The sequence below is a fragment of the Lepidochelys kempii genome, chromosome 2 (genome assembly GCF_965140285.1).
Source record: "Lepidochelys kempii isolate rLepKem1 chromosome 2, rLepKem1.hap1, whole genome shotgun sequence".
Taxonomy (NCBI): Eukaryota; Metazoa; Chordata; order Testudines; family Cheloniidae; genus Lepidochelys; species Lepidochelys kempii.
Genome location: NC_136381.1, coordinates 204,933,668 through 204,959,478, shown reverse-complemented (window position 1 = coordinate 204,959,478; position 25,811 = coordinate 204,933,668). Strand labels below are relative to the sequence as shown.

The following is a 25,811-nucleotide window of genomic DNA, read 5'->3' as shown; positions in this document are numbered from 1 at the left end:
CTACAGGTTTCAGAGTAGCAGCCATGTTAGTCCGTATTCGCAAAAGAAAAGGAGTACTTGTGGTACCTTAGAGACTAACAAATTTGTTTTTCTAAAATCTACATAATTATTATAAAACATATTTCCTTACAAAATTCTTTGATTAACAGTTTGTGTGACATAACATAAGGATATTTTAATGTCAATATTTTCCCACAATTTTAAGATACAGGCATTGTTAAAATTTGCTCAGTAAAAAAGTGTAACCCACTGAGTAGTTAATGTAGCTTGTTATGTTCTTGGGTTTTTCTTAAATTAGATCTAGGAATTTTAGAATTCGCTTAATTACTTTTTCCAATCAAACTGATAGTGATGCTCAGACTCCAGGTGCATAAACTGTAACTAATAAATGTAATCCCCATTGATTGGATTATTTGTAGAGAACCAGCAATATAACACCGGGTACAGACTTGAAGGGCTTCAACTGAGTTACAACTTGAGGTCTTCTGTTCCACTGATTAAGAACGCAATTTAAAAACTACCTCTTGGGCAAATTTCTAGTTCAACTTTTGAATGAGCTAAACTTGTCAGACATTTAAGCTGTGTTTTAAGAGAAAACAAGTGCAACATGCAAACTGTACCTTAAACCCCAGAAGAAAATTCACACATTTACAAATTAAACCAAGAGTAATCTTTCCATACAAATTCCTTAAAAAACTTTAACATATTCTAGCATCAAGTGAAAGGACATGCACAAAACCCAAGTAATGTAATACTGAAACTTTCTAGTCTATCATATCCTTAAAATACTAGAAACAAAACAATCTAGGAACAGATAACATGCAAATATGAACAACTTCAACTTGAAGTAACTTTTTCTATAAGATTACATAATTGTACAGCACATATTGCTATACTGAACAGTAACACCCCAAATCAATGGAATACAGGCACTGTAAGTCTTCAAGTGTCATTGGTTAAACACTTTTAAGCACTGCCCTACTTCTTCTGAAGTGATGTACCCTTTTCTCCTGTGGAGGGAGGGAAAGAAAAAAATAGTTTTAATTCACGGAAAGGTAACAATATTGCTAGATATTACAATAGAATAAAGTAAGTTACATAAAGCAGAAACAGATTTTAAAATTTTGCTCCTTCAAAATCCCACGTTCTACGTAAAGCTTTTTACTTCAGATAATAGAGTAGGAGTGTCTATTCCGCAAAAACAGTAGAAACTGAAAAACTATTCAAAGATTCAGAAAGACAGCCTTAAAAAATCCTAATGGAGAGTTTAATCAGAAGATACCAGTGTGATCACAAGTTGTATTTAGCCCAAACACACATTTGTGACCTAAAGCAAAGCAAAGCAAAACAAAAGCAACCCTGAGAGTGATTGGAAACTTTAGGCCTTAGACCCGAGAGGTCTAAGAACAAGCCACCATTCTCCATTTCACAGTTGGAAGGGCTGCAGTGGCAACTCTTACTGATTTTGCATGTCAGAATACAGTTATGACAGATCTGAAGAGCATACTTTATAGAACCCAAGTCATCCTCTGGATGAGGGAGTAAACTGCTGCTTGTTCAGTACCAACAGACCCAAGGTTCATCTATTTCTCACTGAAGGAAAATGTGGAAGAAAAGGCTAATGCCAATATTGCCAGTTTGAATTGCAAGCAGTTTTTGTGCAGGTTTGTGATACTGCACTGTTAAATCTAAAACCCACAAATCAAGGACATCAGTGATTCCACAAAGGTTGTCTTGGGCAGTAGTATTAAGATTCAAGACCGTCCAAATGATACTGCAATATTTATATCGAAAATCTCTACAGAAAAGCAAGCAAACAATCACCGTAAGTGTCAGAGCCAGACACAGCTATGGTCCAGAGCAGCCTACAGTTGCAAAAATGGAACAAGTCTATCAGCATTTGAGTTACTTGTCACCATAGTATTTAGTGGTGGAAGAAAAACTATATGTCAAATCTTTAAAGTTTGCTTTTACTCCGTACCTTGAAATAGTCCTCTTGGGATACAAGAGTGTTTCTTAGACGGTTCTCGGGATTAAACAGACAGGATACCACTGTCTGTATGCTTCGGTCCACAGACTTCTGAAATACATGTTTTCAGTAACATGCATCTACAACAATACTGATTTTATTATCTAGTTCATTGCTACCATCATGTCTATAAATCAGATGCTAAAAACTTTGAAGTGTAAACATTCAGGATTACTGGCAAGTGTCAATATTTATCAAACACTTATTTTTTATAGTATCTGAATGCTAAAAAACTAGTTTATATTCACACTATATCAATATATTACACAACAATTTTGTTCTTTCCCTCGGAGTTATATGAAGCTTTTCTGTTCTTTGTGAAAGAAAGTTACTAGGCTGCGGTTTTACAGCATTATCTGAAGGACAGATTTCAGTTAACTTGTTTCCTCTAGTAACCTTGTCCATACCTGAAATGCCACTGACCAAAAAAGCGTTCCATCTCCATATCTCAAGCCAGAATTTATTATTAATTGGCAATATGAGTAAGTGATGTCTATTGAATACCAAGTTAAATTTCAGTCCCAAAAGTTAAGAATCTACAACAAGAAGGGGACATGATGCCCTTTCCTAAACTATGAGTCTTCAACATGAAAGACAAGTGTGATACTCCCCAATGTTTGTCTCTACAAATGTTAGAAGCAAAATAAAATTCACTTTAACAATTAAAAAAACAAGTTGTACCTTGTTTCATGTGATTCCCACTGTAAGTCAAGCCAAATGGTTAAACAAAGTTGCTTGCTGAATTAATGCTGATTTATACATTTGTCTATCATAGTACCCAACAACCTCACACTGTCTGTTTGAGGAAGTATTTACCCCCCTCTTACTGAGGGGAAACTGAGGCACTGGGTAGACTGTGACTTTGGACAAGTCTCTCAAAGTCTAAGACTATGCAGAAACTGAACCCAGTTTTCCAGGATCCCAGGACTGTGCCCTATCTATTACATCTTCCTTCTACACAAGTTCCTAGAAATAGGTTATAGGGTTACATTAAGAGTATACATCTTCAGAGTGAACACTTGCCTTTTGTGGACTGTTTCCAGATGATTGTGCAGGCTCTGGAACAGAACATTCTGCTTGGATAACTTCTGGCTCTACTTCACTGCAGTGGTAGTTTACTGAAGTATAAGCCTGTATAATTAAGTGTTGCAGTTAAGGAATGAAAGTATAGATGCTCCCCATCCCAAGGTGGATGGTTGTAGGTCTACTACAATTTGAGTTGGAGCAGTTTGGAAAAACAGCAGCTGGGTCCTTGGTCCTCAACTACCGCTAAGGCACAGTAATAATGAAAAAAAATATTAAAGAAAAAGTAAAAGTGTTGACACTTTAAAAAAAAATAAATCGAAAAATGTCACAGGAGTATCTATTGCTCCTTCCAGATAAGCTGAATGACTGGTCCACCAGGACACATTTCATGGTATTATGCTGGAAGTTAGACCCAGCTCTCCCTCTCAAAAAGGGTTATTTTAATAGGGAATTTTATCTAATTTGGGTGGAGAAGAAGGGAAAAAAAGGTGTTCACAGCTGAAGCCAATAGACTGCAGAGACCGGGCCAAGACCTGGAAGGGAGCACATGTAAATCGTTTCTGATTGCCACCAGAAAGAATCTGGCACGGGAAGTTCTGGGGGATCCAAGGTACTGACAGGTGGGTAGTGCTCAAGACACTAACAAACAGAGGCCCAAAAATCCTTGAGACCACTGAGGTTCCAGTAGTCTCCCAGTGAAAGATTTAGGAGTACAAGGCCATTCCATTAGAGGTATTGCACAAAAGTAGTAATCATTTCATGGTTCAACTGGTATATCAAGGCAAAAATGACACGACAGTATCTTCTACCCTATATGACCACCCAAATGGGAGATAAGAACTCAGTCTAAAGCTATTCTGTGAGAAAGTTATAACTAAGCATTACAAGAAACTTGCTGGTATCTGAAGCTTCAGCCAAGAAAAACTGCTGTAATCAAGGAAGGGAGCTTGGCTGACTACTCATATAACACCCTTGTGGCCACTGCCCTTCTGAGAAAAGCCCCCTACACACAAATCTGTGATAAATTTTCTTCCTAAAAAGGTCTGTTCTCCCTACTTGTTCACTCTGTGTTCAGACTACTACAATTAAAGGCTTCACTTTTCCTGTTCCACACTATAAAATGCTTAATACATTGCCACTATGAAGCACTATACCATGAAGCTGTATGGTGCTTACTACATGCATACATACCAGCAAAATGTCTCATTCAAAAAAAAGACACTTTACCCTTTCCATAAATGGTGTTCTTCGAGATGTGTTGCTCATATGTCTATTCCACAATAGGTGTGCGTGCTTGCCACATGCACCGGTGTTGGAAGTTTTTCCCCTAGCTGTACCCATAGCGGAGCGCCCCTAGCAACCCCTGGAGCGGCACCTCCATAGCACGGTATAAGGGGCGCTACGCGCCCCCCTCCCACCCTCAGTTCCTTCTTGCCAGACAACTCCAACAGAGAGGAAGGAGGGCAGGATGTGGAATAAACATGAGCAACACAGCTCGAAGAACACCAGATGCAGAAAAGGTAACTGTCGTTTCTTCTTTGAGTGATTGCTCATGTGTATTCCACAATAGGCGATTCCAAGCTATATCTGTTGGAGGTGGGTAGGAGTTCACAAATTCTCGGGACGGAGCACAGCCCTGCGAACCCAGCATCTTCCCTGGTCTGGGAAACAATTGCATAATACGAGATGAACGTGTGAACTGAAGACCATGTAGCAGTCCTGCAAATGTCCTGAAAGGGGACATGGGCTAAAAAGACACCCGACAAGGCCTGTGCCCTAGTGTAGTGTGCCCTCACAATTGACAGCGGAGGGATTCCCGCCAGGTCATAACAGGTATGGATGCACAAGGTGATCCACTTGGAGAGCTACTGAGTGGAGATCGGTGGACCACTCATGCGTTCGGCCGAGGCAATGAACAGCTGCGAAGACTTCCTGAATGGCTTATTCTGCTCCAGATAAAAAAGCCAGAGCCCATCTCACATCTAGTGTTTGGAGATGGCGTTCCTCGCTGGACTCCTGGGGCAGAGGACCAGCAGGAAAATGTCCTGACTCATGTGGTAAGCGGAGACCACCTTTGGGAAGAACGAAAAATGTGGGCAGAACTGGACCTTATCCTTATGGAACACCATGTACGGGGGCTCCAAGGTCAGGGCCCTGAGTTCCAAGACCCATGATCGCCACCAGGAAGGCCACCTTCCATGAGAGGTGCAACCAGAAGCATGGCTCAAAGAGGGGGCCCATGAGCTGGGCCAGCACCAAGTTCAGGTCCCACTGCGGGATGGGGGCCTAACGTACGGGAAGAGACGACCAATCTCTTAAGGAATCGGCCAGTCATAGCATGGGAGAATACCATGTGTCCCTGCACCGGCAGGTGGAAGGCAGATATGGCTGCCAAATGCACCTTGACAGATGAGGGCGCCAAGCCCTGGGCTCTAAGGTGAAGGAGTTAGTCCAAGATGAGCTGTATCAGGGCAGTCATGGGGGAAAACGCCCCAGTCAGTCACCCACTGGGAAAACCGAGACCACTTTGCCAAGTAGGCTCGGCGCGTGGAGGGTTGCCTGCTTTCCAAGAGGACATGCTGAACCCCTTCCAACCATGTCCTTTTCTCCTGGCCTATCCCCTGAGGCAGCCACGCCACGAGGTGGAGTGGTGCTAGGTTGGGGTGAAGGAGGCGGCCCTGGTCCTGGGAAAGGATGTCCGGGTGGGACGGTAATGGCCATGGTGGGGCGACTGCCAGGGTCGTGAGGGTCCTGTACCAATGCTGGGCCACACCGGGGAAATCAGGAGGACCCGGGCCCTGTCTTTATCTTTTCCAGGACCTTGCTGATCAGCGGGAAAGGCATAGAGAAACTGGCCTGACAAGGACAGGAGGAAGGCATCGGAGATAGCGCACCATCCCAGCCCCCTCCCCGGAGCAGAACCAGGGACAGTGACGGTTCTGCCAAATTGCAAACAGGTCCACCTGGGGAGTTCCCCACTCTTGGAAAAGTCTGGGCACCACCTCAGGGTGAAGAGACCACTCGTTCTGAGAGGATAAGTCCCTGCTCAAGCAATCCACCCGCGAGTTCCAGGCGCCTGGTAGGTGGTAGGCCTGTAGGAAAATGTTGTGGCTATACAGAAATCCCACAGCCTGAGGGCTTCCAGGCAGAAGGCAGAGGATCGGGCCCTGTCTATTGATGTAAAACATCAAGGCCGTGTTGTCAGTGAGGACCTTGTCAATCCTGTCTCTGGCCTGGGAGAACACAGAGGCCAACGAGAGCTGGAGGGGCCTCATCCTCAGTCTGACCATGATGAATCACATGCGCACGCCAACATGAGACCCAAGGGCTGGAAACACGCTCTGGTGGTTGTCACTGTTGTGACTGTATTGAAGAGCCCCTTCAGGGTCCTGAACCTGTCCGGTGGGAGGGAGGCTCTGGACAACATGGCGTCCAGGACCTAAATGTGGACTTGGTGTCATTTACCAACAGACCCAGAGTGGTGCACATGGACAGAATGAGCACCATGTGGTCCTGCACCTGAGACCGGGAGCTGCCCTTGACCAACCAGTCATCCAGATAGGGGAAGATCTGGACCCCGCAGTGCCTGAGGTAGGCCACCACCACAGACATACACTTTGTAAATACCCTGGGGGCAGTGGACAGGCCAAAACGGGAGGACTGTAAATTGGTAGTATTCCTGCCCCACTGTGAAATGGAACAAACGTCTGTGCCCCTCGAATATATGGACATGGAAGTACACATCCTGCAGATTAAGGGCAGCGTACCAGTCCCCAGGATCCAGGGAGGGAATGATGGAGGCCAGGGAGACCATGCGGAACTTGAGCTTCACCATGTATTGGTTAGGCCTCGCAGGTCCAGGATGGGCCTGAGCCCCCCTTTGGCCTTCGGGATAAGGAAATAGTGGGAGTAGTCCCCTTTGCATCTGAACTCTGCTGACACCACTTCCACTGCTCCTAGGCTAAGGAGTCATCCCACCTCCTGCTCGAGCAGAGCCTCGTCAGAGGGGTCAAGGTAAACTGGAGGGTGTAGCCCCGAGAGATGGTGCTGAGGACCCATTGGTCCGAGGTTAGCCGCAACCAGTCCAGGAGAAAAGCACACAACCGACTGGAGAAGGGAAGCTTTATTGAGTGTGAAAAGAAAAGGAGTACTTGTGGCACCTTAGAGACTAACCAATTTATTTGAGCATAAACTTTCGTGAGCAACAGCTCACTTGTAGCTCACGAAAGTTTATGCTCAAATAAATTGGTTAGTCTCTAAGGTGCCACAAGTACTCCTTTTCTTTTTGCGAATACAGACTAACACGGCTGTTACTCTGAAACCTGTCTTTATTGAGTGTGGATCCCTGATGAGAACTGGTAGGTCTCCCCCGGGCATCCCATCAAAACTGTTGTTTCCCTGCCTGTTTGCCTTTGGATGACCCAGGCTGGGGGGCAGACAGACTGTCTCTGCGGCCGTTTCTTATAGTCCTGCAACTTTTTATAAGGGGTCTCATATTTAGAGTGGGTAGCCTGGGTGAGAGCCTACTGCGGCTTAAACTTAGCTCTAGCCGGAGCCAGAACATAGAGACTTAAGTGTAGTGTGGGATTCCTTCAGGCCATGCAGTTTTATGTCCATCTGTTTCACAAACAGAGCCTTGCTGTCAAACTGCACAAATTGCTCTGCACGTCTCTGGACAGCAGGAGCCACGACGCTCTTTTCATGGACACCACAGAGGCCATAGATTGCGCGGCTGTGTCTGCCACATCCAACGCTGCCTGCAGGGTTAACCTGGCAGCTGCTGTACCCTCCTACACTAGAGCTCTGAACTCCTTCCTGTCATGCTCCTGGAGGGAGTCCTTGAACTAGGGCAGAGAGCCCCATAGATTGAACTCATACGACCCAGGAGAGCCTGATGGTTTGCCACCCGTAACTGGAAGCTCGAGGACAAATAAATTTTTCTCCCAGATCAATCCAGCCTCCTTGAATCTTTATTTTTCTGAGTAGGGACTGGCTGGCCCTGCCGTTCCCTGTGGTTGACCAACTCAACCACCAGGGAGTTAGGAGCAGGATGGGTGTAAAGGTATTCATGTCCTTTGGTGGGCACAAATTACTTGCGTTCTGCTCTCAGAGAGGGGGGCCAATGAGGCAGGGGTTTGCCGTAAGACATTTGGCAAATGTGAATTTGAAATTTTCACCACCCCTTCATGGAGTGGCAAGGCCACCCTGTCTGGTACCGAGGCAGACAGGATGTTAAAAAGGGAGTCTCAGGACTCCTCCACCTCCTCTGCCTGGAGGTTTGATGCCACCCTTTTCAATAGCTCCTGGTGGGCTTTAGAGTCCTCCTGCGGGACAGAGGGAGGAAGGGCTATAATTGCCTCACTGGCGAGGGCGAGGAGACAGGGACGGTCCTTTGCATGTCCACTGGCACCGGAGATCCACCCCCTGGTCGCTCTCTGGGCCCAGTGCTGAAGATGCATGTCCCACCGACTCCTTCCTAGGATGCTGGGAGAGGGAGGCCGATCCAAGGCTCGGGCTACCGAGCAAGCCCCCACCGGGGGTTGCGTCAGGGGCCACGGTGCCCACTGGTACCACTGTGCCGGCCACGGGGCTCGGTGACATTGCACCTGCTGTAGCACCAGCGGAGCAGGCTGTTCAGCCTGACCCACCGACGGGCGACTACGAAGGGAGGTCAGGCTGACGTACAACCTGCCGCTGTCCCTGGACCAGGAGGAGCAGCGGGCCGGGAGTGGTGCTGACCATGAGACCATGACCCTGATGTAGAGGAACGATACCGCGGGTAGCAGCTCCTCTGCAGTCGGCTCTGGCGGGCTGATCCGCGATGGTGAGGTGATGACAATTGACAACCAAGACTACGGGAGCAGTGGGGTCCTGGAGCGAGACGAACAAGAATGGTGTCAATGTTTGTGTCGCAACTGGCTATGATAGCCCTTCTAAAACGAAGACATTTAGTGTTATCTGCCTCAGTCCTGTCGGTATCCGCTCCTCGAGGTGGAGCGGTGCCTGGAGTCTCTGTCAGATGGAACCCAGCCAGACAACCGGGGGGAGGGGGGGGGGAAGGGAGGGGTGGGTGGTCGATGACAACCTGCATAGACTACGCACCGACGGTCGCTGAGTGGCGAACGGCGTCAGGAACATTCCCTCAACCAAGATCGTACCAAGTTGGAGGTGACTGCGGAGATCCCAGTGGCAGCTTGCCTCTGGACCACGGGGCCAACATTGGCGGTGCTCCTGGTACTGGCATGGACATAATGTCCCGAGCCGCTTGCAGGGCCTCTGGCATGGAGGGCATCCCAACATCCGGGGAAGCCTGCTCCAAATGGGCCAGGCTGGACCTGAGTTGGAGGCCTACAGGCTGATGGGGACAGAGGACTGCCCAACATGGGTCTAGCCTCTCCCACAGTCTTGCTCCAGTGCCGCAGCAGAGAAGGCCTCTTCGCCATCTTGGCGTGCACTGCGGATGGGGACAAGCGCCGACTGGTAGATGGCGCTGGTGGGTCGCCGAGTACCAACACCATGGTACTCCGTACCGACTCGGAGAGGCATGCCGGAGCTGGGGTCAACGCCGACTCCATCAGGATGGCCCAGAGCCTAATGTCTCTCTCTCTCGGTCCAAGGCTTAAACGACTTGCAAATCTTGCAGCGATCACAGAGATGGGTTTCACCCAAACAATGTAAGCAGTCTGTGGGCAGATCACTCACTGGCATTGGTTGCCTACAAGTGTCGCATGACTTAAAACCCAGGGCACAGGGCATGCCCTGGCCCAGGCGCACTAACTAAACTACTAACTACAGGTACCATACACTGAATGAACAAGAGCTCTGGGGACGAGCTAAAGCAAAGCTGGAGCAGAGCAGTTCCGAAGCACCTTCACTGGCAGCAAGAAGGAACTTGAGGGGGGGGGGGGGGGAGTGCACAGCGCCCCTTATACCGTGCCATGGAGGCACCACTCCAGGGGTCGCTGGGGCATTCCCCTACAGGTACTGTTAGGGGAAAAGCTTCCCACATCAATGCATGTGGCGAGCACACACATCTATTGTGGAATACACATGAGCAATCACTCGAAGCAGCAGCTGTGTTTCTTCTAGAGAAAAAATTCTGCTGATCCATACAACCCAGTATAAGCACTATAATTCTGAAAGACAGCTCACTCTACAGCACCTGTCTTTAATGCACACTATTTGTCTGCCAGCTAGTAATTGGAATGGAACTAGAAGTTGCTTTTAGGAGAATGTTTAGCAGCCTGTTGGAATGAATTCCTTTAAACATTAACGGTTATGTAGCTTAAACTGGCTGGAGATTCAGGGATATGGCCACTTCCAGATTGCTGTGAGTGGTCAGTGATAAGTCTGTTTCTGGTGAGCTCCAGTAAATGGAAGACACACTGGAATGTATCTACAGACTTTCCCTGCAAAGAATGTGTTGAGCACAGGGATTTCTCCCTCTATGTTAGATGTAAGAGTATGCTACCAAGAAAGCTTGGTACACATGATCTACCCCTACCCACTCAAAAATAGGACAATATAAGTCCATTTCTTATCTATGACTTGAACTGAGTAATTGTTCAACATGGGCATGGGTGGTGACACCTGCAATAGTTTGTGAAAGAGAAGTCCATCCCTGAGACTCAAAACATCAGAGTGGGAAAGCAATGAACATTATTTCCAATCCCCCACCCATCCTATAGGGGGACTGTGAGAAATGGCATTGAAGAGATACCATTCACAGTAAGAAAAAAAGAAGTTTAGCAACTTTGAGATAATTCCAGTGTAGATCTAGTCTAAGACACCTGCAACTGGCCCATGCCAGCTGACTTTGGCTCAGGGAGCTTATGTGTTTAATTGTGGTGTAGACGTTCAAGCTCAGACCCAAGCCCTGCGATCTCCAGGCTCCAGCCCAAGCCCCAGTACCTACAACTGCAATTAAACAGCCCTTTAGCCCAAGTCTCACAAGCTCAAGTCAGCTAGTACAGGCCAGCCGCCGGTGTCCAATTCCACTGTACACATATCCTATCCATATACTCAAACAGCACAATTTCAGATCATGGCCAAATAATTCATTGCACTAAAATAAATTATCCCTAAAGTGATGTCAGACCCTCCAATGGAAAAAAAAGGACATCTGGATTAAATGTGGACAGTGATTCGAGTTTTAGGTTTTATACAAGTAGAATAAAATTCTTACAAGTCTCTAAAGGGAAAATAAGAGTAAGAATTACATGTTTTGTCACTTCTGCAAAACCACGGAAAGTTACCTTTCTTTGGGAGTTGGAGCTGATGGTTTCCAATCACTGTTGCCAGTTCATTCAATTTGGCAGACATACTATAGTCTATCTTGCTTCAGTAGGGTTTGGAAGGAACCAGATTCAGCAACTTGTAGACACTTTCAGAAATACTACAAGCGTCTGCTTTATTATACACTATCAGAGAGCCTTTCAAAAAAATTGGAACAATCAATAAGCAGCAGTAAAGCCCTCGTTGTACAGCTCTTGGAGAAAAAAGTGAAGACTATGATTTTATCCCCTCTAAGTTTCCATGAAAAAGAAGTAGTTCAAACTATGTTATTTTAGAACCTTAGAACTCTCCCAGGGGCTCAATTGGGAGAATATGAAGAAAGAAGAAATGAAACTTGTTTTTGTTCTCCCAAGAAACCCTTCCTTAAGAGAGCTTCCATGCAAGTACGAAACCCTAAACCAAGACTTAATCAGCAATATCAGTCATGAGTACCACTGTCAGCATTTAATCCAGAGATGTCTACTCTTTGCAGAAAGAAAAGGAGTACTTGTGGCACCTTAGAGACTAACAAATTTATTTGAGCATAAGCTTCTGTGAGCTACAGCTCACTGCATCGGATGCTCACGAAAGCTTATGCTCAAATAAATTTGTTGGTCTCTAAGGTGCCACAAGTACTCCTTTTCTTTTTGTGGATACAGACTAACATGGCTGCTACTCTGAAACTACTCTTTGCAGAGCAATTTTACACCAATAAAAGTTTGATTTTGATTACGAGTGTTAAGATAGCAGAGCATGACTCAAACAAGAAGGTTGAAATTTCATGCACTAAGTTTTAATCACCTTACCGGAGGTATAACATAATTCCTTTGCTCCCCAGGAGGCCACTGTGGTGGGACCTTAAAGATTTAATAAATAAGAATTATCCTTTATCTTGTCTTGTGCAAAGAACAATTACTTACCTCCAAGAACTGCAGTTATTGTAAGTGTGAGAGTTACAATTGTGGTGCTCATACACTCTAATTCATTCATTCTAAATCCTTAAATTGACCCTCAGCATTGTCTCCTCATGCATGCCCCAGCTGAAGAACTGTACGGCAGTGCAGCCCTTACTGCTTCTCACTTCCCTCACTAATTTAGAATCCCAGCAGATATGGACTCCAAAAGCACAGGGATAGAGGATAGGTCATGGGCGCTACACAGACTAGACATCTTGAACCACTGTAACTATAAAGTAAAGTTGCGAGTTTGTCATGAAGGTCACGGAAGTCAGAGTCCTTAACTTCCAGAGATCTGCATGAGTTCAGTCCACAGCATCTGGGAGCTGCAGGGTCTTCCCACCACCTGTGGTGGCTGGAAACTGCGGGGTACCCCCAGGACCTCCCAGCCAGACCCCACAGCTCCCCATTTTGTCACACATATTTTTAGTAAAAATCAGGATAAGCATTGCCTTCCGTGAATTTTTCTTTATTGCCCGTGACCCGCGTGACTTTTACTAAAAATATGCATAACAAAAATCTTAGCCTTAACGATAAGGAAATGTGCTCTCAGTCTTTGTCCATGTGGATATGAGTTCTAGCAGGTTCCAAAGGAAGTGGGGGGAGGGAAGGTTCAAGGAGTTCTATTTATATCTAACTACAGATTGCAAAACTGTTCTCCAAATTTTGGCATCTGACCTAGATGCCAAATGTAGGGCATATTTTGTAATTATAGAAACGGCACTCCTTGTAGCTATTCTGCAGATTTCCTGTACAGGAGTCTCCCTTAGGCAAGCTGAAGGGGTTTGTGCTAGCTAGGCAATAAAGAAAGGCTTTGAACACAGGGTGTGCAATTTGGCTTCTCTATGTCTGAATAGGGTTTGGAGAAGAAAACTGGGAGATTGAGGGCTTGGTTTAAATTAAAGTTAGACAGCACCTTGTAAGGAATTTAGGCTATGATCTCAGCACCACACTTTGGAATACCATCTAAGAAAGATATACCATTAGTGTTTGGCTTTCACCTATGCTTCTGGCTGAGGGGATAGCGATCAGGAAGACTGCTTTAATGGTGAAGTGGTAGAGTGCCTTGGATAAGGGATCAAATGAGAGATCTACAAGGTCCATGAGAACTATGTTAGGCTTAACAGTTTCTCGACAAAGGAGTTGTAGGTACTCCCTTGCCTGTTGACATACTACAGGAGTGGCTAAACTGTGGCTCTTTTTAGTCCTAAGGGTATTCTGTGCCACTGTTCAATGCAGAATTTTGCAGAAATTAATGTATGCACACAATTTCCTTTCCCCCACAGAAATGGGCTGAAGTGCTGCTAGCCCCCACTAGGAGCCACTGGGCCCAGCAGAGCCACGCTCACATATAGAAGACACTGCTGGGGAGATGGAGAGGATGTTAGAGCGTTCCTGGCAGCTGCAGTCCCCAGCATGCCCTGAGGGAAGGAGAGGGTGGCACACAGGAAATTCCATGCAAGCCTGGGATAGAGCATCAAGCTGTTTCTCCCTCTGGATCCCTGGGCTCTGGAGGTGGGGAATGTCTGGGCTAGGGGGACCATAGCTAGCCTCTGGCAGGGGAGGGGGTTCAGGAATCTGGGCTGGGGGCCCCGCTGCTGGCCTCTGGGGGGAGGGGTGCAGATATTGGAGCTGGAGGGGAGGGGGGACACACAGCAGCTGCCTTCTAGGGAGGAGAAGAGATTGTGGGTGTCTAGCCTCCCAGCTGGGCTTGGGAAGGGGGGACTGGACAGAGAAACAGGAACTGGGGTGTCAGAGGGGTTTCTTTAACTCTCTACTCCTGAGGGAGAGAGAGAGCACATCTGGTTACAGACATACGTGGCTTATAAGTATTTTTAAACAAATTAGCAAAATAATTGAAAGTGGCGTGATACCATAGTGTTACTTTGACAAATAAAATTTGCAGAATTTTAAAATATTGTGCACAGAATTTTTTTTTTTTTTTTTGGCAAAGAACACTCCCAGGTGTATCTTTTACAGTTAAAGTGTGGGTCATGGTGCTCCCCTTGCTGCCCTTCCCAATTCTCCACCTCCCAGACTGGGCGGGGGAGGGGGGGGGGAAGCTTGGGACCTTTGCCTTGCAGGTAGCAGCTTCTACAGAGAAGGGGTGTGTGTCTTGGGGCTTCAGCCCTGCAGGGCATACCTGCCGGGGCTCCAGCAGGAGCACGGCTGAATCCCCAAGCCCCAGCAGGTACCTGCTGGATCTCAAACTTCTGAAGATTGTTGTATGCAGCTCAGAGGCTCAGTAAGTTTGGCCAACCCTGACATAATATATTGTTAAGCAAGTATTTGCATCAGAATCTGCATTGTGGTTTCTTTCAGAAATGGTAGAAAGGCTCTGCAAGGTAGCCAAATTACCAAGAATGCTTTACAAAACAAGACTACATCCTAAATTTTTGCCTGAGTGACTAGTGATACTGGATGCCCCACCAATCACTGATCAGTTTTGACAACTTGACCAAAGTAATTCATGGAGCTCAGGATAGCTAGAGTGGCCTGCACCATTAAATTCAGCATTTTGACTAATCTAATCAAGATTATTAAGAGCCTTTACACAGAACTCTGGCCATCCTGTAGATATCTTTGATTGCACCCACAGATTAGTGGCTCAGACACAGCTGAACTTCAAGATCTCTCAGGACTGGGATGCTCACTTCCTGGTATCAGATGCATTCTTTGACAGGAAGCATTTATTTTAAGACTGAAAGCTAAGTAAGAGAGGGTGTTTTTTAAAAATCAGACTTTAAAACTTTCCTATAACTCAAATGGCTGAGAAATTCTTAGAAGAGATCTCTTAAAAAGAGAATACCCCTGACTCTCAGTTAAGAGGTGAAAAAACTCAGAATACATATTTGAAATCTCCAATCTTTTAGCAAACCCAGGGAAAACCAGACTTGACATTCCAAATATTTTTTAAAGATTATACACACACTTTGATCACCTGGCTTCTCAATTGTCTTTTGGGCATTCTTTATATTTGAAAAATACAAAGAGGGCTCAAACCCATTTTTCTTTTTCTTTTGCATGTCACCTTTAAAAGCATTTGGTGAAGATATTTACAGCCTAGCTTGAATAGAGCATCCAAGGCCCACAACTAGAATATCATCCCTTCACCAAGCAGAAGATTTCATGTTGTTAAGAGAGTCACTTTATCAGTTTAAGTTGTACCAAGTTCAACTGAAGTACTCTACAAACTTTTTAAAATAATGCAATAGGCAAGATAGAATACCACCCCCAGTTTGGCAGGAGCATGAGGTGCTTGAGGTCAGTTATATGTGCAAAAACAAGCCTACAGATAAAGCCTGTAGCCCAGTGTGTGTTACCTAAGCACGTCAAGAACAACATGTGTCAGTGTATTTATGGAGAACAGGTATTCAGCCCTTAGTATTTTGGTTAAGTATGTAGCAGTTTTACCACGATGTCGCACTTCCTACTTCTTTACTGTAGGTCAGGATGATTTTATTTAAATCAAAAGCAATTTCAATCAGGAAATAGGGAACATGATTTAAACAATCAGTTTTAATCTGGTTTTGAATTTGTACTTTAAGTTTTCCTCAATAAAGTCTGATTCTTATTCTCAATTTTTCCTTTCAGTGGTAGAAAACAATATTTTAAGTACTACAGGATTAATTTTTACTCATGCAGTGTGTAAAACTGCATTTGTGTGGCAACTGGAGTTCAATAAATATAAAAAAAATAGCTACAAAAGTTACATTAGATGTGCTGATACATAATAAAAGCTTATCAAATCTTGTCTGAACATTTAAAACTAAAGAAAGAATTAGCGGCAGATATCTGAATTATTTAAGTGCTAAACCAAACAACCGGTTCCAGTTGTTTAGCCAGTGACTTAGCTGTTCAGTAGTCTGACATTTCAGCAGCATGTATGTATGCTTGGACATTTTTATTTAAATAGGATTACAATAAGTTTAGGCCTTTTTTTAAATTAAAAAATATGCATTTAAATCAGTTTTTTTAAAAAAAAAGAGACATTTTTATCCACATTGCTGTGCAGAATGTTTACTTATTCCCAAGCAGTTACTGAAGCTTCCTCACCAAACTGCTTGCATCATAGACTCACAGGATGGGAAGGGACCAAGAGGTCTCCTAATCCAGTTCCCTGCACTCATGGCAGAACAAGTATTAACTAAACCATCCCTGACAAGTATGCGTATCTAACCTGCTCTTAAAAATCTTCAATGATAGATATTCCACAGCCCCCCTAGGCAGTTTATTCCAGTGCTTACGGACCCTGACAGTTAGGAAGTTTTTCCTACTGTCCAACCTAAACCACCTTCACTACAATTTAAGCCCATTGTTTCTTGTCCTATCCAAAAAGTAATTTTTTTTTTTTAATAAAAACCTTCTTGTAACAAACTTATGTACTTGAGAAGAAGCCTGGGGGTGGGGGGACATAATCATTTTCTAGACTAAACAAACCCACTCCCCCGCCTCCAATCTTCCCTCATAGGTCATGTTTTCTAGACTTTTAAATCATTTTTGTTGCTCTTGTCTAGACTTCCACTCATTTGTCCACCTCTTTCCTGAAATGTACTGCTCAGAACTGGACACAGTAGTCCAGTTGAGGTCTAATCCGCGCAGAATAGAGCAGAAGAATTACTTCTCACATCTTACAACACTCCTGCTAATATATCCCAGAATAATGTTTTTTTTTTTAAACTGATGACTCATTTAGGTTGTGATCCACTATGATCCCCAGTACTTCTTCCTAGGCAGTCATTTCCCATTTTGTAAGTATGCAACTGATTGTGAATTTAATCCTATGCTCCAGAGCACTTGCAACCCCTCCAAGCTTGATATTATCCACAAACTTTAACTGTACTCTCCGTAATTATCTAAGTCATTAAGATATTGACCAGGACTGGACCCAGAACAGATGCCTACAGGATCCCACTCGATATGCCCTTTCAGCTTGATCGTGAACCACTGACTTTTCTTTCTGGGAACAGGAGTACTTGTGGCACCTTAGACACTAACCAATTTATTTGAGCATAAGCTTTTGTGAGCTACAGCTCACTTCATTGGATGCATTCAGTGGAAAATACAGTGAGGAGATTGATACACACACAGAACATGAAAAATGGGTGTTATCATACACACTGTAAGGAGAGTGATCACTTAAGATGAGCTATTACCAGCAGGAGAGCTGCTGAGAAGAAGCCTGAGGGGGGGGGGGGGGAACCTTTTGTAGTGATAATCAAGGTGGGCCATTTCCAGCAGAACATCTGAGGAAGAGTGGGGGGGGGAAGGGGGGGAATAAACATGGAGAAATAGTTTTACTTTGTGTAATGGACTCATCCACTCCCAGTCTCTATTCAAGCCTAAGTTAATTGTGTCCAGTTTGCAAATTACTTCCAATTCAGCAGTCTCTTGTTGGGGTCTGTTTTTGAAGTCTTTTTGTTGTAATATTGTGACTTTTAGGTCAGATCGAGTGACCAGAGTATGAAAGAGTACCTGCCCCCAACAACCTTACAACTGAAACAGCAGACCTTAGCTGGAGTCTGTGCAGGCCCCTTCAGCAGGCAGCGCGGTGCAGTGGAGCCCAGGGAGCCGGGTGGGGAGCTGGGGAACGAGCGTTCACTTCAGCAGCTCCTACCTCCAGCTCCACCATCTTCCATGTTCTTTTTTGTCTCTACATATTTGTGTTGTTTATGTTCATCCTTTGATATTTGACCTAGTTTCCACTTTTTGTAGGACTCTTGAGTTTCAGATCACTGAAGAGCTCCTGGTTAAGCCAGATAATGGTTTGGAGAATTCCTGCCCTCTCCCATCAGAACATTTAGCAACATGATCAGTTGTCTATTGTTTGCTGGCAAACAATTTCTAAACAGCCATGCAACCCAGGAGTAAGTGTCCAGAATGTCTAAATTGTTGCCAGTATTCATCTATTTTTAAACAAAGTAGGGCTGTCAAGCATTTACAAAAATCACGATTAATTGTGCTGTTAACAGAATACCATTTAAATATTTTTGGATGTATTCTACATTTTCAAATCTATTGATTTCAATTACAACAGAATACAAAGTGTACAGTGCTCACTTTATATTACAAATATTTGCACTGTAAAAAATATAGTATTTTTCAATTCACCCAAGTACTGTAGTGCAATCTCCTCATAATGGAAGTTGAACTTACAAATGTAGAATTATGTTAAAAAATAACTGCACTCAAAAATAAAACAATGTAAAACATAGAGTCTACACGTCCAGTCAGTCCTACTTCTTGTTGAGCCAATTGCTCAAACAAGTTTGTTTACATCTGCAGGACACAATGCTGCCCGCTTCTTGTTTACAACATCTGAAAGTGAGAATGGCTGTTTGCATGGCATCGATATTTACAAGATATTTACATGCCAGATGCACTAAAGATTTGTATGTCCCTTCATGCTTCAACCACCATTCTAAAGGACATGCATCCATGCTGATGATGGATTCTGCTTGATAATGATCCAAAGCAGCGTGGACTGACGCATGTTCATTTTCATCATCCGAGTCAGATGCCATCAGTAGAAGGTGGATTTTATGTTTGGTGGTGGTTTGGGTCCTGAAGTTTCCACATCAGAGTGTTGCTCTGTTAAGACTTCTGAAAGCATGCTCCACACCTTGCCCCTCAGATTTTGGATGGCACTTCAGATTCTTAAACCTTGGGTTGTGTGCTGCAGCTATCTTTAGAAATCTCAAATTGGTAGCTTCTTTGCATTTTTTCAAGTCTGCAGTGAAAGTGTTCTTAAAATGAAGATGTGCTGGGTCATCATCTGAGACTGCTATAACATTAAATAGATGGCAGAATGTGGATAAAACAGAGCAGGAGACATACAATTCTCCCCCATGGAGTTCAGTCACAAATGTAATTAATGCATTATTTTTTAAATGAGCATCAGCAGCACAGAAGCACGTCCTCTGGAATGGTTTCCAAGGGATGAAGGGGCATATGAATGTTTAGCATATCTGGCATGTAAATAATTGCAACACCAGCTGCAAAAGTGCCTTGCAAACACCTGCTCTCACTTTCAGGTGACATTGTAAACAAGAAGCAGGCAGCATTATCTCCTGTACATGTAAACAAACTTGTTCAGCCAATTCCAAAAAGACACACAAGATAAGGAATGAGTGGACTTGTAGGCTCTACAGTTTTAGATTGTTTTGTTTGAGTGCAGTTATGTAACAAACAAAATAAATAAAATCTACATTTGTAAATTGCACTTTCACAACAGAGATTACACTGCAGTACTTGTATGAGGTGATAAGCAAAAGAAAAAAGTATTTTTCAATTCTTTACGGTGCAAATGTTTGTAATGAAAAATATAGAGTGAGCACTGTACACTTTGTATTCTGCGTTATAACTGAAATCAATATATTTGAAAAATGTAGGAAAACCATACAAAAATACATTCAATTGGTAGTCTATTAACAGTGCTATTATAACGGCAATTAATCACGTTTTTAAAAAGTTAATTGTGATTTTTAGTTAATCATGTGAGTTAACTGATTAATCAACAACCCTAAAACAAAGAATTTATCAAGTCAACTGGAGAAAGATTTTTTTGGTGGGGGGAGGGACCAACAAATTGAGGTCCAATATTTAGACATCAGAATGTTTAGATATTCTGATTCACGATTTTTTTTTAAACCAATTAAGCCATTTTAAAAAATACATACCTGATAGTTGTAGGCAGGCTGGTAGCCTACAGGAACTTGCTGTTGTATCAGTACAGCTTGCGACCCATAAGGGTATGCCTGCGGGAGAGGGGGGGGAAGTTTTGCATTTCATAGGTTAAAGCGATTAGGTAAAGTACATCTACACTGCAGCCAGTGTAGAATTTCCAGCTCTGGTAAACCTACCAGCACCAGCTGATTGAGATTGCTATTTTTAGTGTAACTATCAGAATAGCAGCCGTGTTAGTCTGTATTTGCAAAAAGAAAAGGAGTACTGGTGGCACCTTAGAGACTAAAAATTTGTTAGTCTCTAAGGTGCCACAAGTACTCCTTTTCTTTTTAAGAACAGCAATGTAGCCACAGATACATGGGCAGCGGCATAGGCTAGCTGCCCAACTACAATTGCAGGGAGTCAGGTATGCTCAGGGTGGCTAGCCCACGTAGTCATAGCTACATGCTTTTTTAGCACAGAAGCTTGACGACAGCTTACACGGGTATGTGTATGAAAGCCAGTAGTTATACCTCTGACCACAGTGAGGTCTTAGACACTTAGGGTGTGTCCAATTTTCAAAAGGGAGCTTAAAGACTTGTCTACACAGCTACTTACAGAGTGGCAAGCCATGGTGTGAATTTATAGCACACCAATCTGCTGTACAGTAACATCCTGTGTAACCACTGTTTTATCATATCCCACCAAGCTGCACTCTGCTGCTTTCACTGAATGGAAAGTACTCCAATGCAGGACTTCCCCACTGTAGACCCACACCTTGGCTTGCAACAGAGTAAGTCAGTCAGTCTCACTGAGCCTCAAATGGGGCTTTTAACATACACTGACTAACAGAACATTCTTTAGGGCTTATCTATAAAATACTGAATTTGCAGCAAGCTGGCGTGTAAATTTAGCTCACTTTAGCCTTCTGTGCAGTAAACATTTGTATAGGAATGGAAGTAGTTGCTTCTAACAATGATTTTTTTATTTTAACCAGATTCTGAGTTTAGGCAAAGTAAACAATTCACTTCCAATAGTTGAACATCAACAGAAGTCTGAAGTAGATTGTTCTCTCAGGACATGCAAGGTTTCAAGCAGTTGAGCTGGAATCAAATATTTACTGTCCCCAAAAAGTGTTACACTACTTGATTTCTTAAAATCCTCCCCCTACTTTCCTTAAACTAAAGGTTCATCTCGAACAGCAGTTCTCATACTGTGGGTCAGGAGCCCAAAGCAGATCGCAACCCTGTTTTAATAGGGTCACCAGGGCTGGTGTTAGACTTGCTGGGGCTGAAGCTGAAGCCAAAGCCAGAGCCTGAGCCCCGCTTTCTGGGACCAAAGCCCAAGGGCTTCAGCCCTGGGTGGCAGAGCTCAGATTAAGGCCCACTGCCCAAGGCAGTGGGGCTTGGTCTTCATCTTTGACCCCCCACCTGGGGCTCAGGCTTCAGTCCCCATTCCTGGGATCATGAAGTAATTTTTGTTGTCAGAAGGGGGTCATGGTGCAATGAAGTTTGAGAACCCCTGGTCTGGAGTTGTTTAAAGAGGACTTGCAACTGGAAAATTGAGGTAAGATTTTACAGACAGTTTATTTTTGGTTTGTTACAGCTCGTTTGATGCTAAATGGTAAAGCCCTTCCGGTGTCTACTTACACTATTTCAGCACATGAGGAATTAGAATCATTCCCACCCCCCAAATTTTTCATCCTTCAAATTTTAGGGCCAGAGCACATTTACCAAGTATTTTACTTTTAGTAAGTTATTTTCTTAACTCACCATGGGATGCATGCCTTCTTAAGAAAAAAGAAGTAGCCAAATCCAAGCAAGTTTACAATAAATATCAGGATTTGGTCATAGTTAGTAGGCAATGGGGTTTGGGGGAGTTCAGAAGAAAAGCTATTAGGGGATCCTCCCAATGTGGTGCTGGAAGGGAACAAAGCATGACGACAGCTTAGGAGACTACTGCATAGATATGTATGAGCATGTATTCCATTTCCCCTCATTAGATGTATAAAGATATCACTTAAATGGGGATATTGATCATGCCCACAATAATGGTATGTCTTACAGAAGTGAGTGCAATATTTGTGTTTTATACAAGGGTACTGTACCAATCCGAAGCAAGCAAACAGTTTTCCCTGGAGAAAGCGTTGACAGAGCCAGCTTTGCTGTTCCATACCCCGTTAATAAAAGGGACGCTGTACACTAGTCCTTTAACTTACTCTCAAGCAAAATCAAAAAGATCTTTTAAATAAGTTTCTCTGCTCAAGTGTTATGTAAAGAATTGTGCGCTTTGGGAGCAACCTCCAGACTACTCAACATCTCTTATAAGCTAGGTTATTTCCCCCCATTCCCTTTTCTTGCTCCATTCTGTAGCATTACCAGGCTGAAGATTTCTGCTTTGCCAGAAGATGGGAAAATGGGTAACCGGGGATGGACCACTTCATGATTACCTGTTCTGACTGCCCAGTGCCAGGTGCTTCAGAGGAAATGAACAGAAGACAGAATACTGGGCTAGATGGACCTTTCGTCTGACCCAGTATGACCATTCTTATGGTTTAGCTTCATTTAGAAATCAACAATCTCCCTAAATACAAAGTGAGCTTACACATTGCAGAGGTACTTTGTGGTATAGTGGGTTAGTAACTGGCTGCACGTATCAAGATTCTATACAGTAGAAGACTAATTTGAAAGACATATTGAGGTGGTACTTCTAAGTTGACAGTTCTGCCTGCTTTAGAAGACAATTCTGTCCACACTTGGTTTATTTGCTATTGTTACAACTAGATTTTCATTTTTAGGGGTATGAATGTCAAAAATTAAAGTTCCTCTAGTACATATTTCAGAGGCCATGCAAGTGTGGCTCTCAGAAGTGTTACATTCTAGTGCTTTGAAGAAAGCAGTTATGATCCAAGATCAGACCATAAAGAAATAAACTTACCTGAACATACTGAGTTACTGGACTCATCATAGCTGGAGGAGGCATGTATGTTTCTGCGTTTTGATTACTCCACACGCTATGAAACTGTGGCACAGGAGGATTAAAACCCAGATGTCTGGGTTGCACATGGTAAGCACCTAGTTTAGAGACAAAGGAAAGATGATCCAAAACATTTTTTTGTAATTTTATCAGTAGTTTAGGCCTAAAAAAAAATCAAGGTTTGTAGGAGTTCAGATATGTATGTTTCCATTAATAATTAATTATTATTATTTTAAATTAAAAAGTAGTGCAGGATAATAGATCAGTTCAGCAGTGTTTGCAGTTTACATGCTGGGGCATTATGATAGTACAAAATTTATCACAGTTGGCTTTCTTTGTCAAAACCGAGTAAAAAAAGTTAACAGTCAATACTGAGATAATTACTTAGATTTTACTTTAGTTGTAACACTTTTCATACTAATAATACAAGATTGTAAATATCACAGATAAACAAATGACTTTAATATCTTACATGTTCCTCCTTATGAAAGGATGCTGCTTTACAAGTTAAGGTTCCAGTCTAGATCTACTTACATAAATTCTGTTGTTTTCTGATTGCTGGGCCCAGTTTCAGTTTTTTACCATGGAAGTTTATTTGTGACTGGGGGAGGAAAAAAAAAAACAAACCAACAAAAATCACTCACCACTTACTATACTTTCAGATTCAACGACAGGTCAATAACTATTTAAGTCAATCTACGTGCTGCTGTAAATGTAGATGTACCTTTAGAGTACAGAGACTGCATGCACAGCTAGCATGGATATAAATGGTAGTGTGGACAGTGAGGCACCACCTAGACGAGTAGAGTGCCCTACACACCCGAAAGCCCAGGGTGTTTAACCTGCTTTGCGCTCTACATGCTCAAGCATACTGCTAGAGCCTTTTTTCCACAGCTGTCATACTACAATTCTGTTGTACTCTTGGTCTTTTCTATCAGTTAATAGTGCAATTTTTACATAACTTGGTCAGTGCATCTTGCCCTTAACTACCCAAGTGTGCTTTGAATGGCAGCTAGGAGTGGAAGGAATGGACTTTGAATGGACACCTCCAAGCAATAAAACTAAATGTTTTAGTCTTATTTCTGGCGAAATACGTTGCGTAAAAAAAGCCTACTTCAACAGCACGGGGCATTTTAGAAAGATTGTTTTGAACAGTCTTAATCTTTGCCTCTTCCTAATCACTTAATCTATTCCAGATGCTCATATAACCTTTAGACAACTCAATTTCCTTGTTATTACCTCCATAAACCAACCACCACACTGCATTCTTCATTACAGAATACAGATATGAATATGAGCATCCTCAAATAGCCAAGTAACTTACTTCCACTATTTTCTGAACATCCACATTGTCCAAAAAGGATACAAATCCATATCTGCAAAGGAAAAAAGTTCAGTGTGACTACTGCACAACCTACAAGCCTGTTTTGAACAAGACTCAATAGCATAAATTGGGTTACTGTATGCCAAAAGATAGTCAAGCCCAAGTAAGTATCATTCCACTGGATTCTGTGAACCAAAAACTGATGCAAAGGTGTATATATTACAAGGTGCCAACTAGCATCCAGGTAGTGATTTGATTCTCATTTCAGACTGGGTGCGACTGGTGCAATTCACTTCACCTCTGTCTTGGTTTCCACAATTTGGGAAACTGGGATAGTATTTGGTCCCATCACAGAGTTGATGCGAGACTTAGAGCAACAAGATTTTATTACATTAAGCATGGACAAAACAGTAATTTTCAAATCAAAATTAGTCTTCTGTTTAGCACATTACCAATAACCAAGACTTCCAGCTACCCAGAGTGGATCACAACTTGCAGGGGGAAGGCTGGGGCACCAGGTATAGAGGAGTGACAGGAGAGTTCTTTCCAGCTCCAAAAGCTCACACCTAGAAAGTGTATCCATGATTCTTATCTTTTTAGCCCAGCTGCTTACATTACTGTTCACCCAGAAGAATTTCATCCCATCAAAAGCTGGCTGCATTTGGCAGCCAAGGCAAGTTTTAAGTTTTGCTTCCACCAATTATATGCCCCCTGAAAAAACAAGATTTATTAAGTCAGCTAAAGCATACCATATTATTCTTTACAAAATCAGCTATACTTAAACTGAGTCTATATGAGCCAACTGGTTAGTTGTAATTCACCACTTCTGGAAGTAGTGATGCATACAGGGCTCAAGCATTTTAATAGCATGTTGTAGGGTGGGTTAGTCCAACTCTCCATGTGTTGCTGCTTCCTCTGGTGATTTATAGTTACCAACTTCACTAGGTTAGAAAAGGCTTTAATGATCCAAGACAAATCATTCATGTTCTACTTACCCTTTGGAAACACCAGTTCTATCAGTGATTATCTTCACTTCTTTCACTGTACCATATCGGGCAAAGAAGCTTCTAATTTCTGTTTCATCCATCTAAAGGAACAGAATTTGTTTAGCTTAAAAAAAAAAATCACTGGCCACCACAAGAAAGCCTTGAGCACAAGTTTGCAAAAAGGAGTTAACTGTTTGAAGTGGATTTACAGAAGCAGGAGCCACTTTCAAACCCACCCACTGTTACTGCACAATTCAGTGCTGCTCACCTAGCTAAGGGATAAAACTGGAACTGAACTCAGATCTCACATAGCAGTGCAATACCATAAAACTGGTAGATGCCATGGGATCAGGTAATTCCTGCAAAAAGTAAAAGTCTGTTTTCTGCTCTGCACTCCCAAAAAGAACAGTCCAATCACTATATATATACAGAATATATGTGAAAGACAAGACATTTAAATACCCTTATATCAATTCCACCAACGAAGACTGTGTTCGGCATGATTTTTCCTTCTGGTAAAACATATCCTTGACTGGTTGTTGACGACAACTGGGTGTTCTCCTCCCTGGAGATGC

At 43.3% G+C, this 25,811-nt stretch overlaps 1 protein-coding gene across 1 annotated transcript; it reads right to left on the bottom strand.

The window, feature by feature from the left end:
- Nucleotides 1-956: 956 nt before the first annotated feature.
- Nucleotides 957-25,811, bottom strand: DAZL (deleted in azoospermia like). Its single transcript, XM_073329526.2, has 10 exons — nt 25,699-25,811; nt 25,246-25,337; nt 24,251-24,302; nt 23,461-23,527; nt 22,888-23,024; nt 19,965-20,042; nt 12,136-12,186; nt 3,053-3,160; nt 1,982-2,080; nt 957-1,010 (listed from the first exon to the last, which is right to left on the bottom strand). Exons 1-10 carry the CDS (start codon nt 25,735-25,737, stop codon nt 957-959), a joined length of 777 nt encoding a protein of 258 aa, XP_073185627.2. The 5' UTR covers nt 25,738-25,811.